The sequence below is a fragment of the Hylobates moloch genome, unplaced genomic scaffold, assembly GCF_009828535.3.
Source record: "Hylobates moloch isolate HMO894 unplaced genomic scaffold, HMol_V3 SCAFFOLD_11, whole genome shotgun sequence".
Lineage (NCBI taxonomy): Eukaryota > Metazoa > Chordata > Mammalia > Primates > Hylobatidae > Hylobates > Hylobates moloch.
In genome coordinates, this window is record NW_026652286.1 from 82,706,342 (window position 1) to 82,724,650 (window position 18,309).

Here is an 18,309-nt window from a genome sequence, read left to right on the forward strand (position 1 = left end):
TTCTGCTTGTCAGGGCTTTTTGTCCTTTTTGTGTAAGGATAGGGATGGTGTAACTTTCAAAATAAACGTATTTTTCCTAGTTGGTTTTAAAAATATTTGAGTTTCTTAAATGGAGTTTCCCTGTGATATTAATAGTTCTCCACACCGATTGGCCCTGGTATGCTTCGTTCTATGGGTTTTATAGGATTTCTTGGGGATTGGAAGTTGAGCCAGCACCTATGGCTTTTCTGTGGCCCCCACTGTACTCTTTTTTACCAGTTTAATAGTATTTCCAGGAGCACTTCTGAATACTCTCCACCCTCACACTCAAGATTTTAAAGCTTTGGAAATAATAATTAACTCCTCTTTCCTGTCCTGCTTATGGATGGAATGAATAAACTGCCATAGGAATAGTGGAATTATAGAGATTATTCCACATTCTTGAGAATGGAGAAGGGTGGCAATTCTAGTGATTCCTGTAAGACAATGAACAGACAACTAATGCATCAAATCACTGCCCTTTTATTTCCCATTAAGTTGCCTACTCTTTAGTGTTCTGTCAGTTCTTCTGAGTACATTAATGAGAGAGCCTCTCACTGGTCCTAAGGTCTTTCAAACCCCTCTTTGGAATAGAACATGAGTAGGGAACAAGAAGCAGCTAATCTTTGAAGGCAAATTTGGGTTCTACAAATTAGAAAGATACTCTGTACTAAAAGAAAGACGAGCTTCAGAGTGTAGGTAGTATAATTTAAAGTATGATTTTTAAAGAAAAATTGGGAATCAGCTTATAAGAAAAAACTTCACAAAATTAATTTTGTGGATTTGGTTGAGGTGGGAAATTGTACTGCTGGCCTGGATGTCTGAAGTACATACCAGGTTGGCAGCTGCAGCTTAGCTTCGAGATCATCCCATGCTGTGATAGCACCTGAGTGAAGATGTGGCAGGTGGAAAAGGCACTTTGGAACTCCTGAGTGACAGCCAGAAGCCAGAGTGTTACTTTGGCAAGTGTGCTACCAGGTGCTGAGTCTTGGGCCTGAGCATTCCTCAAAATAACAGGTAGATCATAACTGTTTATTTCCTGCTTTGATAGCAAATGAATGTGCATTTTACTAGATTGGATACTTATTTGATGGTATACACCTAATGTGAGCAGGACAGTTAAACATGGATTTACATATGATCAAAATCCTGATATAATTTATAAACCTATTTACAGTGTATAGAATTCTCATATCCTTCAATGTGTGATAGATTCTTACTCAACTTTTTTTGTTATCTCAAAAAAAAATCAGAATTAGAAGGTAAAATAAAAGTCAGTAACTTATTTTAGAAACACCAGTTCTGAAGACTTGACTCATTTGTCTAATTGCCAGATCTTTGCTTCCCCAGTAGCTTTTTTTTTTCTGAGACAAAGTCTTGGTCACCCCAGCTGGAGTGCAGTGGCACGATCACAGCCAACTGCAGCCTGAACCTCCCTGGCTCAAGGATTCTCCCACCTCAGCTTCCCAAGTAGCTGGGAGTATAGGCGTACACCACCAGGCCTGCCTGATTTTTTTTTTTTTTTTTTTTTAGTTTTTGTGGAGACAGAATCTTTCTGTGTTGCCCAGGCTGGTCTCAAATTCCTGGGCTCAAGCCGTCCTCTCACCTCAGCATCCCAAAGTGCCGAGATTACAGGTGTGAACCACTGTACCTGGCCCCCGGTAGCTTTTTGATTACCAAATCCAATGGAGTAAAAGTATTTTCCGCAAGTGAGAAATAGGGTAAGCTGCTTTTATCCTCCCTACATCCCCATCTTTCAGTGCATGTGCACGCTCATGGACACATGCACACATGTACACGTGAACACTTATGCATGTGAACATACACAAGCATAGAGGAGGAAAGGTGCAGGGATAAGGAAGGAGGTCCACAGACCAGGAACATACTAGGACTGCTGTCCTCATAATATCCATTGCATTTACATCCCCTCCTCAAAAATCCTTCACATATATAGACATTTAATTACTTTAGTCATGTAAGCATCTTAACACCTTCACTGATCTTCCTTTTGGAACATATACATACACTTTTGAGACAGGGTCTGGCTTTGTTGCCCAGGATGGAGTGCAGTGGCACTATCTTGGCTCACTGCAGCCTTGACTTCCCCGGCTCAAGCAATCTTCCCACCTCAGCCTCTCAAATAACTGGGATTACAGATGTGCACCATCACACCTGGCTAATTTTTTGTAGAGATGGGGTTTTGCCATGTTGCCCCAGGCTGGTCTGGAACTCCTGGGCTCAAGCAGTCTTCCTGCCTCCGCCTCCCAAAGTGCTGGGATTATAGGTGTGAGCCACGACACCCGATCCCTTTTGCAATTTTGATTTTTGGTAGAAGAGATAATGGACGGAGCAACTAGGAATAAAGTATTTAGATTGCCAAATGGCAGCATTAAGTGCTGAGAAGGATTAAAGAAGGACTAGAAAAGGAGGTAGAAGAGCCACAGAAGTTAACCTCCTGCTTCCTTCTGATAACTGGTAGTTGCCTGCCAGAGGCCCTTTTCCTTGCCTTTCACTCTCCACGCCCAGTCAGTCCTGGCCCGCTGGGTGTTGTAGAGGCCAAGAAGGACTGCAGAGTTGAGAGTGGTTGGTTTGGGCAGAGAATTATGGGATGGAAAGCTAATGGTTGCCTGACTGAACCAAGTCTGTTGTTTTTCCCCATTTCACTGCTATTCCTTCTTTTTTCTGTAAGTTATTCTTTCTGTTGTTCTAATTGATTCATTAATTCATTCATACACAGATGTACATGCATATACCCGTCATCTCTCCTGCCCCACTGAATCCAGTCACCTGGTTTAAAGTTCTTATCGCCCCCCCTCCACCCAAAAAAAAGATTAAAAAAAAAGTCTTCTTTTGAAACTATTCCTATCCCTCCCTGCCATCCCCAAAATAATCCTTCTATATCTTATTCTTTTCTTGCCAAACATATGCTGTCATCTCTCTCTAGTGCATACTTATTTCTTAGCCAGGAGTTTTTAACCTGTGTTCCATGCTTCTCCAAAGAGTCGATAGATAGAATTTGGAGATTGTGTGATGTTGGGGATGGGAAAAAATTTTCATCTTTTTTTCTACAACCTCTAATTGAAATTTAGCATTTCCCTTAATTATGAATGTAAGCAACAAACCCAATGTTAATAGCAGTATTCACCCATAGAAATGATGTATCCCTACATACTACAGTTGAAACCAGTATCCTGAAATATTTACACTTTTAACTATGTCAAAATCATGTTAATAGATTTGCTGCTACATCTTGTTATTTTAATGTGTTAGTAAAAACACATATTTTACTGTACCACAGTTTTTAACATTTTGAGGACTATAATATAATTGGCTTCTTTTGCAGTTCAATCCTATGTTTTTGTTTTATGCATTGAAAAGCCTTACCTTGAAAAGAAGTCTGTAGACTTCATTAGACTGAGAAAGAGACCTATGTTACAAAAATATGCCTGTTTATCCCATCTCTCTTTCTTTTGCAGAAATAGCTCTCTCAGGGACCATTAGTAACCTTGACCCTCATCCTCTTCTCTGTCATTCGGTGATGTGTTTGTATCATTTGGTGCCATCAGTTATTTTATAACTCCTTCCTCTTGTCTTTAGTATCATATCCTGACTCAACCCATTGGCTCTATCTTAGAAAATATCTCATGTTTGTTTCTCTTTTTTTCTGCATAACTTTAGGTAACTTAGTCAACTTTTACTTAGACTATTATAAGACCTTCCTAAATTGTCATCTTTGAGTTTCTTGCCTCCCCAAAGCGAATACAGCTGGAGTTGTCATCCTAAAATAGAAATATGTGCTTAGAAACCTTCAGTGGTTCCCATTACCTTTCTAAAATGTGGGTAGAAGAACACTATTCCCTCTTTCAGAAACCTTCAGTAGTTCCCCACTACCAAAGGTGAAACTCCATATAGCATTACAGACTTTCCATGAACCAGCCACATCCTGACTGACTAGCCGCTTCTCCGGGAGTATTCATCACACAGTTTTCTGTATGTTGTATCATCTCTCACACCTCTGGACCTTTGATCCTGTTGTTCTCTGGGCAACAATCCTTTTTTTCTTTGCCTCACCTTACTCCCCTCCTTCTACCTAACACAGACACGTATACCATAGGGAATATAGGAATAGTTTGTCACTGTCATTGTATACTCAGTTTATATGTCACCTCTCAGAGGCTTCCCAAATCTGAAGCAAAGTCTTTGTCCCTTGTACTGTATGACATATCCCTATATGCAGGCATCTCCTGTATTTGACAGATATTCATTTATCTTGTTTCCTTAATACATTTTATAGTTCTTAAGAGTAGCAACTTGTATTCATGTTTGTAACCTCCATCTTTAACTAAGCATCATCTCTTTCTCATAGTAGGCATTCAGGTAAATGTTTCTTCCATGAGTAAATTAATTCATTGGATACTGGCTTAACCTTTCATTTAGTTTCACTGGATAATCGTAGACCATGCTGCTATTTTTCTGCTACTCTTGAAAGTATTACTTTAAAAATGTATTAAATGTATAGAATTTTGAAGTAAAATTTAATCAACTAGCTAACGTCTCTAAAATACCCCAAGAGCTAAGGTATTTTATATTTAAGTTATATGTCTAAGTTATACCACTGTCAATAAAATAAACTCATTCACAAGAATCATTTTTTTACACAAATGATTTTTAGTTAACAGTTACTTTAGGGGGAAAAATATTATGGCTTTAACTTTTCAATAATTTATAGATCTTTGGAGAAAGCTAACTGAAAAGTGTAGCAGTTTATGACTTTAGGGGAATTCTGCGGCTAGAAATTTAAATGTTAATGAAATTATAGGAGAGGTGGGAGAGTTCTGCTGCTCTAAATTTGTCTATAGCCATTTATTTTATCATAATTTTTCACTGTCCACCATCTATATTGTTAAACTGAAATGAAGGTTTCAGTTCTCGTTTTCTTTATTTTTATGTATTTATTTTTTAGAGACAGGGTCTTACACTGTCATCCAGGCTGGAGTACAGTGGCATCATGATGGCTCACTGCAGCCTCGCACTCCTGGGCACAAGCGATCCTCCTGCCTCAGCTTCTTCAGTAGTGGGACTACAGGCATGCACCACCACACCCAGCTAGTTTATTTATTTTTATTTTATTTTTTCATTTATTTATTTGTTTATTTTTGAGACAGAGTCTCGCTCTATCACCCAGGCTGGAGTGCAGTGGCGTGATCTTGGCTCACTGCAACCTCTGCCTCCCAGGTTCAAGCAGTTCTCCTGTCTCAGCCTCCTGAGTAGCTGGGTTTACAGGCACACGTCACCACACTTGGGTAATTTTTGTATTTTTAGTAGAGATGGGGTTTTGACACGTTGGCCAGGCTGATCTCGAACTCCTGACCTCAAGTGATCCACATGTCTTGGCCTCCCAAAGTGTTGGGATTACAGGCATGAGCCTCCACACCTGGCCTATTTTGTTTTTTCATAGGATGGGGTCTTGCTATGTTGCCCAGGCTGGTCTTGAACTCCTGGCCCCAAGTGATCCTTCCACCCCTGCATCCCAGAGTATTAGAATTATGGGCATGAGCCACTACACCTGTTTTCTCATTTTATTTTTTCTTCTTTTTTTTTTTTTCTTTTTTGAGATGGAGTCTCACTCACTCTGTCTCCGAGGCGGGGGTGCAATAGCCTGGTCTTGGCTCACTGTAACATTCGCCTCCTGGGTGCAAGCGATTCTCCTGCCTCAGCCTCGCAAGTAGCTGGGATTACAGCATCTGCCACAATGCCCAGCTAATTTTTGTATTTTTAGTAGAGACAGGGTTTCACCATTTTGGCCAAACTGGTCTTGAACTCCTGACCTCAGGTGATCCACCTGCCTCGGCCTCCCAAAGTGCTGGGATTACAGGCGTGAGCCACCACGCCCGGCCTGTTTTCTCATTTTCTGGAAGAAAATCTTTGTTTCCTTCCAGGTGCCTGCTATATTTTCCTCTAAACTTCAGTTTTCTCCCTCTTGCCTTCACTCCTGCCCACCATTAAATCAATGTATTTCTTCTAAATCACTCATTTCCAAGCGTTCTTACACTTATGTTCCTTACCAGTTTCTAACATTATTTTCTAATTATTTGCACTAGCCAAAGTGTTAATCCCAGCACTTTAATCTTCAATAATTTTTTAAATAAAGAGTTTAGGTATGTTTGGCTTTTCCAAACTAAATGTTATTTTCCTTTCCCTTTAAGAAACATTATTCTAAATTATTTTCTTTATTTTCCAAAATTTAAATGTTGAGATACCATGCACAAAGGAATAGAGTTGGGCATTTTAACTCTAGGGCATTTTAACTCTAATGCATTTGATTTCTTGGTTCTATAAATATGTGGTAAGAACTAAGGGGACAGTTAAAGCTTTTGCCTGCATAATACTCTTCTGCTTTACTAAGGAGAGACATTTTAGAATTATAGTAATGAGAATATGGAATAAATAATGACAGTCAGGTTTTCTATTTTTCTGTACTGCAATTTCATTTTTACACTAAACTTTTTTAAAGACACACCTCACTATTTACTATGTGACAATCACTGTTATAAGTTATTATGTATATTAACTCATTTAATCTTCATAACAACCCTATGCTGTTAGTGGTATTATCATCTCCATTTTATATTTGAGGAAAATGAGACACAGAGAGGTTAAGTAACTTGTACAGGTTGCTTGGTTAGTTTCAGGGAGAAGGCATGGTATAGATTGGTTCTTATATCCATAAATTATAAAATCACCCTGTAGTTCATCCTCTTTTCTTTGTACTTTATACTAGAATAAATTGTACCCTGGAGTTTATTAGTAAGTATTCAGTGACAAGTTTCAGAATACCAGTAAGCCAGATCTCTGGAAATAGTAGTCCCTTTATAGGAACAAGTGGTCCAGTCTAGCCTAGCTTCCTTTGGCACTGGCCAGTTGGTTTGCCATTGACAGCAAGTTCTGAATGGAATACTATACCACTTTCAAATCAGCGAAATAGTGGTGCCTAAATGGTGGCAAAGCAAATAGTTTTAAAGAAAGTGACAAGCCATTCTTATGATTATTGATGTAAAAATTCTTAGTGAAATATCAGCATATGTAATCCTCCTCAAAGTAATCATATTTCTATATTGGGTAATCTATTAGTATAATTCACTATATAAGTTAAAAATTTGTGATCGTCTAATAGATCATTTTAATGTAATCCACATTTCTATATTTTTTCTCTAAACCTTTTACGTAGGAGAAGAATGTATTTCTGCAAATGATTTTTCAAAGGCTGTATGTAGTGTGGTATATATATGTATAGATGTATATAAAGTTATAATTACATATAGCTAACATGAGTGCTTACTATATGCCTTGCACTGTTCTGAGAGTTTTATATTTATTAGCTCATTAAATTTCAAAACAACCATATTTTATCCTTTTTTCAACAATTGAGGAAACTAAGGCATGGGAAGGTTAATTTGTCCCACATGAGATATATATATAACACACACACACGTATATATATATATAATATATGTATATATACACACACACACATATTTTATATATATACACACATATATATATATATGTTATATTAAAACACTAGAGTCATTCCCATTAATATCAGAAACAACACAAAATCACCCTTGTTCTTTAATATTGTAATGCAGTGGAACAAAAGCGTGGATCAAGAGGTATAAAAATTGTTAAGGAAGAGGAAATCTGATTATTTTATATTATTATATATACCTGAAAAACCCAAGCGCCTTGGTGAAACACTACCATTAAGAATTCACTGAGACATGTAAAACTTTTTCACTGAAGTTTTATATACAAGAATAAGTGTTTCTTTAGACACCAACAATAACCAGTTAGAAAATATAATGGGGGAAGAAACACCTCCATTCGCACCAGCAAGAACAAAAAGCAAAATATTTTAAGAAAAGTTTATTAAGATATACAAGCCAGGCGCGGTGGTGCACGCTTGTTATCCCAGCACTTTGGGGGGCCAAGGCGGGTGGATCACCTGAGGTCGGGAGTTCGAGACCAGCCTGGCCGACATGGTAAAGCCCCGTCTCTACTGAAAATACAAAAATTAGCCGGGCATGGGCACACACCTGTAGTCCCAGCTACTCAGGAGGCTAAGGCAGGAGAATTGCTTGAACCTGGGAGGTGGAGTTTGCAGTAAGCCAAGGATGGCGCCACTGCACTCCAGCCTGGGTGACAAAGTGAGACCCTGTCTCAAAAAAAAAAATAAAAGTTTAAGAAATATATTAAGTTCCCCATAAAGAAATCTAGGGAACTCTATTGAAAGATTTTAAAATTTTCAATAAACTGTCATTGATTGAACAATTTAATAAGTCAGCAGTGCTTTTTAAGCACCTATTACTGCAGCACGATCTCCATCAAACTCTCAACAGCTTTTTGGTTAAAACTTGTCAAAGCAATTCTAAAGAGTATCTGGAAGCATGCACGTGCAAAAATAACCAGGATAAGAATATGAAAATGAGAAGACTTGCACACAGGGTACCCAATATATTACAAATCTACAGTTATTAACATGTGCTGCAGGCACAGAAATAGCAAAAGATCAGTGGAACACAACTGGAAGTATGGAAGTAAGCCCAAGTTGGTAAGATATTAATATAAAACAGGATCGTCACTCCTCTTCTCAAAACCCTCCAGCAGTTTCCCATCTCAATATAAAAGCCAGTTCCTTCATGTGACCTAAAACCTTGCTACTTAAAGTAGTGGGGTCCGGGGACCAACAGCAACAGCATCACCTATGAAATTGTTAGAATGTGGAATCTCAGACTCCACTCCAGACATCCTCAATCAGAACCTTCAAGACCCTTATATGATTCAAATGCAGTTTAAAGCTCGAGAAGCATTGTCTTTTAATGCACTACATGACCTGGCTTCCCTTAACCTTGCCTTTCCTGCTTCTTCTGGCTCTTCCCTTAGAGGCTCCTGACCACCTTGCTGTTCCATGAGCACACCGTGCACACTCTCATCTCACAGCTTTTTTCCTGTTTGTCTTCATCCGTTCCTGCTGCTATCACTAAATACCTTACACTGATAAATAATAGAAATGTATTGCTTACTGTTCTGGAAGCTGGGAAGTCCGAGATCAAGGTGCTGGCAGCTTCGATGTCTAGTGAAGTCCTCTTCCTCGTCAGTGGGGTCTTGTCACTGCATCCTCTCAGAGTGATAGTGGAGCGAAGGAGCTTGCTCAAGCCTCTTTTATGAGGGCACTAATCCCATTCACAAGTGTGGAACCTTGTGATTTAATCACTTCCCAAAGGCCCCACCTGTACTACTATCACATTGGATGTTAGTTTCCAATATATGAATTTTGCAGGGACACCAACGTTCAAATCATAGCCCTGTTATACATATCTTTTCACTTTGTTTAGGTATCTGCATAAATATCACCTTATCTAAGACGCCTTCCCTGATTTATAATTACTTACCGTCACCTGACATGTATTTATTATTTAAATTCTCTCCCCTGCCTCTTAAAACACACTGCACTGAAACCTTGGGGAGAGGAGGGGACTTGCTTTGTTCTTACTGTAGCCTCAGTGCTTGGCACCTAGGAGGTGCCCGTTTGCTAAGGGAAATGGTCTCTGGTCACAACATTTTTATCAGCCTATCAATATATACCCTTGTTTTATGTGTGTTTCTGTTTAAAGATGCCTTATTTAATATCTACTGTTGATTCATTAACATTGAACTGATGGCTAACAGCACTCTAAATTACACCCAAACAAAGCCCATCTAACAGTCATATTTTCTCTATAAGGCACATCACAGCCTTCTTGCACTTAGGAACACTGGACAGCATTTTGGCTACACTCGGGGCCATTTTAAACAGCAAATTCACCAACAAAACACAAAAATGGGAAAAACGTAGCACTAAATAGACCTCAAAGAAAAGGACACTTGACTTGTTTACAAAGACATGAAACACTAAGGCAGAGCTTCTCATTCAGCCTCTGCTGGAACATATGCCTTGGGGAACTCAAATTTTTCACCAGTCTCCCTGCACACATGTCTGTGGAATGACCTAAAAATCACAAGTGTTAATTTAGGGGTTACAAATAAGTTTTAGCAAGTAGGCAAATTTGCAAAGATGGGGAAATCTGCAAATGATGAGGATCAGCTGTGTGTCATTTTTCAATCACTGTGTATTGAGTTTCTACTGTGTGCCATGCTCCCAGGATTATGCAGCACTTAAACATTGATCAGTTCCTATCCATATGCCAGACCCTGTGCACAACTCAAATAATTTAAAGATGAATTTAACAGTGTTTCAGGTATGGCTGAGTCAGGTATTTAGCTAATCTTCAATAATAATGGGTAGGATTTTAACAGGTGAAACTGGAGAAAAGTACTTGGGTAGAAAGGAACTCTTAAGTCAATTTCTGTAACCTTGGCTACACATTAGAATCACCTGGTAAGCTTTTAAAATGCCTCTGGCCAGACTTCATCCAGACTAATAAAAGTAACATCTCTAGGTGGGACTTTGGCATCAATATATTTTAAATCTCCTGAGATGATATCAATGTATATCTAAAATTGAGAGAACTGCTGCTTTAAGTACCTGTGTTTGGCTGGAGAATAGGTTATGTGAGGGAAGTAAACAAATAAATCCAGAAAAGAGATTTTGGTCCAGGTATTGAAAGGCTATTATTGATTTAGCACATTTGTATTCACCTACTGTGTGCTGGGCATTCTTTTATGTAGTGGGGATACTTCAGAAAGCAAAACACAAGAATCCCGGCCCTGTTAGAACTAACAATCGAAATGCTTTGGCGGCTGGTCAGGATGATTCATATTCTAGATTTAACTTTTTATAGTATATGATGATTTGTATTTAGAAGGAATCTTGTCCTAAAGGCTCAGAATTCTTAATTTAATGCCTAAAATATTACATCAGCTTTTGATATGAATAGAACTCTAAAGAAAAGTTTTGTTATAAACTTTTGTGCTAATCTCACTGAGTGTTTTCTAACACAGCCGTTCCTTTTTTTTTCTAGCCTCTTGCACACCAGCACACTTGTCTAAAATCAGTAGTATGCAGTTATTTAAACTCAGTAGTGTGAGGCCATTGGATATTATAACTCGAGCTCTTCATTTTCCCACCTTACAAGAACACCGATGTAGAAAGAAGTATTTTCTGCCTTGATTCTTAATAAGAGTTTATGTTGAGAGCAAACGTAAAATTACCAAAGTACTTTTCTTGGGTCATAGTGGGTTTGCAGCTCCTTTTGGATTATTTCCCATATACCATATTTTATTTTTTTTTCCTGAATTCCTGTACAAGCATGGTAATATGTTGTTTACACACTCTTTTAGACTCTTAGTAAAAACAGACCTAAACACGTAACTCTGTTTTAATTCTGATGCAATTATTCTTTGTAGTCTATCTGTCCATTTCGCTTTTTAACAATGCTTTGGTCAAGCAGTTTTTAATTAGTTTCCTAAGTAAATTATTTAACACTTAAGAACGAGACATGCACCTATCCTCATTTGGTACAAGCAGCCTAAAGATATGATTGTGCAGATGAGCAACACATACCAGGTGGTGGCTGAGGATGTCAGAGAGAGTGGTATCCGAAGGAGAGATAAGATAAGGTCTGTCCGCGCTTTGATGGTGATATTGTGAATATTATTACCATACGGTGTCATTTAACTACCATCAGTTATTTTATAATTTCAAGATGTCTTATATATACATTTTCTTTTGTATAAAATTACACATTTTTGGTCATCTTTTTCTGACAATTTCAGTTATATTTAATATAACCATGAGTGTATTTTGTTAACATGAATGATAATCATGTGCCTTCTGCTTTTAAAAACAAATCATACATAGTCCTCCCTTATCCTCGAAGGATATGTTCCACCACCCACAGTGGATGCCTGGAACTGTGGCATACACATATATACAAATGGTCCCCAATTTATGGTTGTTCACCTTAGGATTTTCAACTTCATGATGGTGCGAAGCCATATGCACTTGCTAGAAACTGTACTTCAAGTACACAGATACCATTCAAGTGTTTTTCACTTTCAGTACAATAAATTACATGAGATAATCAACCTTTATTATAAACTGGGCTTTGTGTTAGATGATGTTGCCCAAGTGTAACTTAATGTTAGTGTTCTGAGCACATTTAAGGTAGGCCAGGATAAGCTGCGATATTCAGTATGTTTAAATGCATTTTCAGCTGATGATATTTTCAACTTAAGATGGGTTTGTCAGGACATAACCCCATTGTAAGTCAAGGTGTATCTATACTACGTTTTTTCATTTCTCCTCAAGCCAGCTAACAGGCAGGTAGGGTCTACAGTGTGGATACACTGGACAAAGGGATAATGCACATCCCGGGTGCCACAGAGCAAGCGGGCAGTAGATTTTCTCATACTGCTCAGAATGGCACACAATTAAAAATGTATTAATTTATTATTTCTGGAATTGTTTATTTCTGGAATTTTGCATTTAATATTTTCAGGGCATAGTTGACTGTGGGTAACTGAAACTGAGGAAAGTGAAATGTAGATAAAGGGGGACTATCGAATGTCCTCTTTGACTCATGAGTTTTCTCTTCTCATACACTAGCTGCCTTAGAACCTATTACATCAGCACTTTGGATGTCATTTGCATTCCTTGTACTTTTCTAAAATTCCTCATTCCGTGAGTATTTACAGGTTTTGTAGGAATTGAAGATAATCTTTTTTAAGAGCTATTTGCTTAATGAATTTTTTAAAAAACACTAAATGGGAAACTAATCACTGGGAAATATTTGGATGAAGTCCTGGGATATCGGTTATATTTGCATTTAAAATGAATGTAGAAGAGTTTCTTTGTCTTTAGACCAGTGGAAAGGAATGTTTTTGTGGATTTATTTTGTATTTGTTTCTGGTTTCTAAACAGAATTGAAGGTTATCTACTCTTGATGACATAGTATGGAAAGATTTTCATAAACTTTAAGAATTTTGACTTTGAGGAGCATTATCTTTCTTGTGACTGAATTTTTTTCTTCTTTTTTGAACTTAATCCCTTCAAGTGTGTTAGACAAGTGGTCTGATTAGAGTTAATTCATATAGTTTTTATTACCCTTTATTTTTCTTAGTAGTACTTTATAACAAAACTCTTTTTATTCTTGATTATTGTTGGAGTTTGAGGGGTTTTTTTCCTGCCTTATTTCTCAACCAACTGAGAAACAGACAAAGGAGCCAAGCACATGGAGATCAAAATAGCAGCCCTTTCCATCCATAGAACTATTGGAGAGAAGGTGTTTTAAGAGAACAGCATCAAGAGCTTAGTAATACTGAACTCCAGAATTAGATTTAACCATCCAGTCCCAGGCCATGCTAGAGAGCAAAGCACCCAAGTATTTTCTGCTTGTGGGCAGATCTCAAAGAGAAATGTGCAGTTGAAAAGGACCGGTCCTCACAGACTTACCCATCAGAGTCATCCTCAAGTGGGGAGGCAGAAGCTGCAGTGGAACTTGCGCAGGTGCAGCTCTGGTTGGGAAGCGAATCCAGAGGAGACTGCAGGAAAAGACCCGTCATCACTGAGAGGCTTGAGCTTTGAATGTTGGAAGCAGCCCCAGTGGCAGTATCAGGGCTACAAGAACTTTGCCTATGGCTGAGGGCTCTGATAAACTCACCCTGTCACAGGGAGAAATAAAGACTAGCAGAGCAGCAGTTTTGTTCTCGTGAATGCCTGCATTCAAATTTGCAGGGGCCTATTTTTTTTTTTTTACTGGTCGATTTTTCACTTGAGGATCTTCTAGAGATCAGCACACTGCTGCATGCCGTGTTGGTTGTACTATGTAGATTATGGGAGAGTGAATGGTCCTGCTCTCAAGAAGCCCACATCCTGGTTCATAAATAAATGCTAAATTGTACTGTACAGACTATTCATGTTACAGAAGTTCGAAGGAATTGGAAAGCAATAAAAACTGAACTAGTCCAAGAAGGCTTTATGGAAAAAATAAGCCTTGAGCTGGGCTTAGAACAATAGATTTGTTCTGGATAGGTGAGGCAGTAGTGCAAGACAACACTTAAGGCAAAGAGACATCTGTGCCCTCACTTTTGCTGTCCCTTCACCTTAAGTAGGAAATTAGATTACAGGGCCAGAGGAGGTCCTGTTTGTAGACAGAGCCTGGAAAACAAAACAAAGCAGAGGACCAGAGACTTGTGATTTGCAGCTGAGATTTTTTTTTTGTTTGTTTGTTTAAGCAGAAGAGTGATGTCATTGAAAATTACTTTGGCAGGGAGGTACCTAAGTGATATTCAAGGAAGGAGATAAATTAAGAAACAAAAGTAATCTAAGCCTGGGGTAATAAATGCTTAGCCTAAGGGATTCTCATGGCCATGGGAATGAGAAAATTGAGAAGAGAAAAATAATCAAGAATTGATTAACTGGATGTTCAGGATGTATTAAATGAATGAAACAATTGAGAAATAGACAATGGTGTCTATGAGGTTTTAAGAATGCACTGTTGCAACAATGATAGCCGCTCTTAAGGGAAATTGGGAATGAGATACACTGTTGCTCATAGATGTGAAAATGGAAGCCAAGCAATGCATATGTTCTTCAAGACTGATAAGTTTATTCCATTTCTACTTCCTTTTTTAAGTCATTTGGGTGGATTTTATGGGAACCATATAGAATCTCTCTCTAGTGTGTGTGTGTGTGTGTGTGTGTGTGTGTGTGGGTTTTTTTGTTTGTTTTGAGATGGAGTCTCGCTCTGTCATACAGGCTGGAGTGCAGTGGTGTGATCTTGGCTCCCTGGCAACCTCCACCTCCCAGGTTCAAGGGATTATCCTGCCTCAGCCTCCCGAATAACTGGAATTACAGACACATGCTATCACGCCTGGCTAATTTTTTTGTATTTTTAGCAGAGACAGGGTTTCACCATGTTGGCCAGGCTGGTGTTGAAGTCCTGACCTCAAGTGATCTGCCCGCCTTGGCTTCCCGAAGTGCTGGGATTACAGGCGTGAGCCACCATGCCCAGCCTCTCTAATGTGTTTAATATCCTTCCGTACTGGGTGTCTGATGTTCTGTCCACCTAGCATTTTCCTGCTCTGCTTCTGTTAATATCACCCCACCTAAGGAATGCCCCCCTCCATCTCCTTATGGCCTGACAGGGCAGCCAATCATGGCCCCACATACATCTGGCCACAGTAGTATGGCAAAGGGGTGAGTAACATGACTTCTACTGTGCTCATCAGATTCTCTGTCTCAGGAATTTGAACCTTGAATGGAGAACACAAGCTCAGAGAACATAGTGCTGAATCAGCAGAGAGAGATAGTCTAGAAGCTCTGCAACTGAAACCCGGGGTTCAGTCCTCATCTCTGACCTGAAGGCTTGAATGTTGAGTTCTCTTTCTGACCCTGAGAGCTCCTTCGTTTTCTTCCAATAAATGTCCCAAGCCCTTTTTCAAAAGGCTTGTTTTTCTTGCTGGTGAAGAAAAGAAAAAATTCATATGCATCTGTTATATCTTATTCTTTTTCCCTTTTAACTTTTATTTACCTATTGGTAGTTGCTTAGTATTTTTAGGAGCAAATATGATTTACAAAAAAATATGAGTTCTGATACAATTTCTTTTATGATTTGGTTAGGAGAAGTAGTTGTTGTTTTCTTCTTCTTTTTTTTTTTTTTTTTGAGATGAAGTCTCACTCTGTTGCCCAGGCTGGAGTGCAGTAGTACAATCACAGCTCACTGCAGCCTTGAACTTCCAGGCTCAAGTGATCCTCCTGCCTCAGCCTTCCGAGTAGCTACAATTACAGGCACGTGCCACTATGCCTGGCTAATTTTTTATTTTTTATTTTTGAGATACAGGATCTCCCTATGTTGCCCGGGCTGGTCTTTAACTCCAGGGCTCAAGCAGTCTTCCTGCCTCAGCCTCCTAAAGTGCTGGGATTATAGGTGCAAGCCACTGCACCCAGCTGTTTTTCTTTCTTATTATTAAAATACCAACAGTTTACTTAATGGCTATGGAGGTAACTATATCATGGTGATAATTTTAATCTACCTTCCCCTCAGCCCCCACTTCCAGTAATGAGATTAATGTTAACAGTAAGAAATGGCAGAGATGGCCATGTTACTGGAGGAAGTATGAGCAGAAAATGTGTTTGGAACATTTTCATTTGCACTGCATGTTCCAATAATGCTACTTTCATTGATTTTTGTTGTCTTCCTTATTGGTTAATAATATTAGTTATTTTCTACCCAATATTCATATTTTAATGAATAAGTACACTAATATTAATGTACTTTTTCTACCCCATATTAATACTTTTCCACTTATGAGCTTTATTTTATATAAAGTCATTTATGTTTGATGATTTATTTTAAACATATGATCTTGATTACAGTTGAGACCTTTTTTCTTACAGTTAATGTTAAATATAAAGGTATATTTTTCCAGAAGTTACTTTGGGTGGATTGTATTCAGGGCTGGCTTCAAATATGGGCTAATGTTGGGACTTTCGGCATCTGCCTCTTCTCTGAAAAGTGGCATGGTTTCATGGACAGAAAGGAATTAGGAGAATGTCTAATGCTTTCAATAGTACTTTCTGGAATGGGCATGTCTCAGATGTTTACCAGGTTCTTGATACATTTGACCCTACGACTTTCTGTTAACCAGTGCTCCCTAGACCTACAGCAATTTATTTGTCTTTAATTTATACAGGCAATATTCTTAGCATTGTTTTGTGGTTTAAAGTTAGTCTTTAACACTTTCCAGTTAGCACTCAGAAGAGTAGCTTTCTACAAGAGAGCTCATGGCCTGTCTGACTTCCTAAATATAATAACTCTCAGATATTAGAGTTAATGCCTATTTGATTTTTTACTCTATTCTTTTACACTATGTGTATGAATTAGCTTTTGTTGTTGGTGGTGGTGGTGGTTGCTTCTTTTTTTAACACTCACAAATAATAGTTTTTGGTTAAAATTTTAATTTCAACGTTTTGGGGACAGTTGGGAAAATCTGATATAATAATCTTACTTCCATGGTGTTATCATTAGGATCAAAAGAAATGATAGGCCGGGCGTGGTGGCTCATGCCTGTAATCCAAGCACTTTGGGAGGCCGAGGTGGGCAGATCATGTGAGGCCAGGAGTTTGAGACCAGCCTGGGCAACATGGTAAAACCCCATCTCTACTAAAAAATACAAAAATTAGCTGGGCGTAGTGGCTGGGGCTTGTAGTCCCAGCTACTTCGGAGGCTGAAGCTTGAGAATCCCTTTGAAGCTGGGAGGTGGAGGTTGCACCGAGCTGAGATTGTGCCACTGTACTTCAGCCTGGGCAACACAGCGAGACTCTCTCTCAAAAAAAAAAAAAAAAAAGAGATTACATATTAAAGAGAGTGGTCCCAGGAAGTGAACTCAGATAACTGCTGGCAAAGATAATTGATGCCATACCCCCACATCAAAGCTTACTTATTTCACATTCATACATCAGAAAAAGTACGAGCCCCTCTCAAATGGCTGAAGTTTCAAATATTAGACCTACCCTTGGCAAAGACAGATTTTAGTGTAATACTCCTAAAACTACACTGTCTTTTTTTTTGTTCTGTCATAAGTGTGCATTGTGCTCAGTCATTTATTGCAGTGACCCAAACAGAGCCCAGTCCAGCTGTTTGTATTTTCCCTGCAGTGGGAAGTGGAGTAGGGCCATGTGACTAAGAAAGCCAGCCTGGGGGCTGTCTTTTCACCTACAGATGTTTTAATGTGCTTAACATTATCCAATACTAGCAACCGAGATAGTCTAAATACCACAGCAGGATCTGATTAGCTTTTTCAGATCACTGCCTTTATTTGCTGTTTGCAAAAAAGCTTAATCCAGTGCTAGAGATCAGGCTTCCTGCTGAGCCCTGGGATAGTTTCTCTCGTTCTTTGTGTTCACAGTGGCAGGCATTAGTGAGCAGATTCCTCCTCCTCCTAAATTAAAGCTGTAAAGTAGTAACTATAGTAGCAAGGGATAAAGAGAAGGAAGAAAACCCAAGGGAAAAAAGAAGACTGTCTATTCATACCAAGTAGTTTCCTTGATATATACAAAAGAAAGAGTTTCTAATATGACTTCATAGATACTGACCTCAGTGTCTCTTCTAGTCAGTGCACAGCTATTAAGTTTTATTAGGTTTCAGTTGTAACTACTTTGTGTGGATGTATGTTACGTTTTTCATATTTATCCTACTCAATCTCAGTTTTACCAGAAGAATTACATTTATTAGCCATAACAGTGGCCTTTCTCTTATTCCTTTCAGGGCTGATATCTTTTTTACTCAT

At 38.6% G+C, this 18,309-nt stretch overlaps 1 protein-coding gene across 4 annotated transcripts in view; it reads left to right on the forward strand.

Annotated features, from left to right (window-relative positions):
* ZC3H12C (zinc finger CCCH-type containing 12C) overlaps window positions 1-18,309 on the forward strand; it is a 78,462-nt gene that overhangs the window by 16,970 nt on the left and 43,183 nt on the right. The window contains exon 1 of one of the 4 annotated variants that reach the window (XM_058446902.1): window positions 16,639-17,166. The exons of the other annotated variants lie outside the window; for them this stretch is intronic. Coding sequence (XP_058302885.1) covers window positions 17,164-17,166 — 3 coding nt within the window. The 5' untranslated portion in view covers window positions 16,639-17,163. Of the gene's footprint in view, window positions 1-16,638; window positions 17,167-18,309 lie in introns of those variants that run through there. 4 annotated transcript variants of the gene reach the window in all.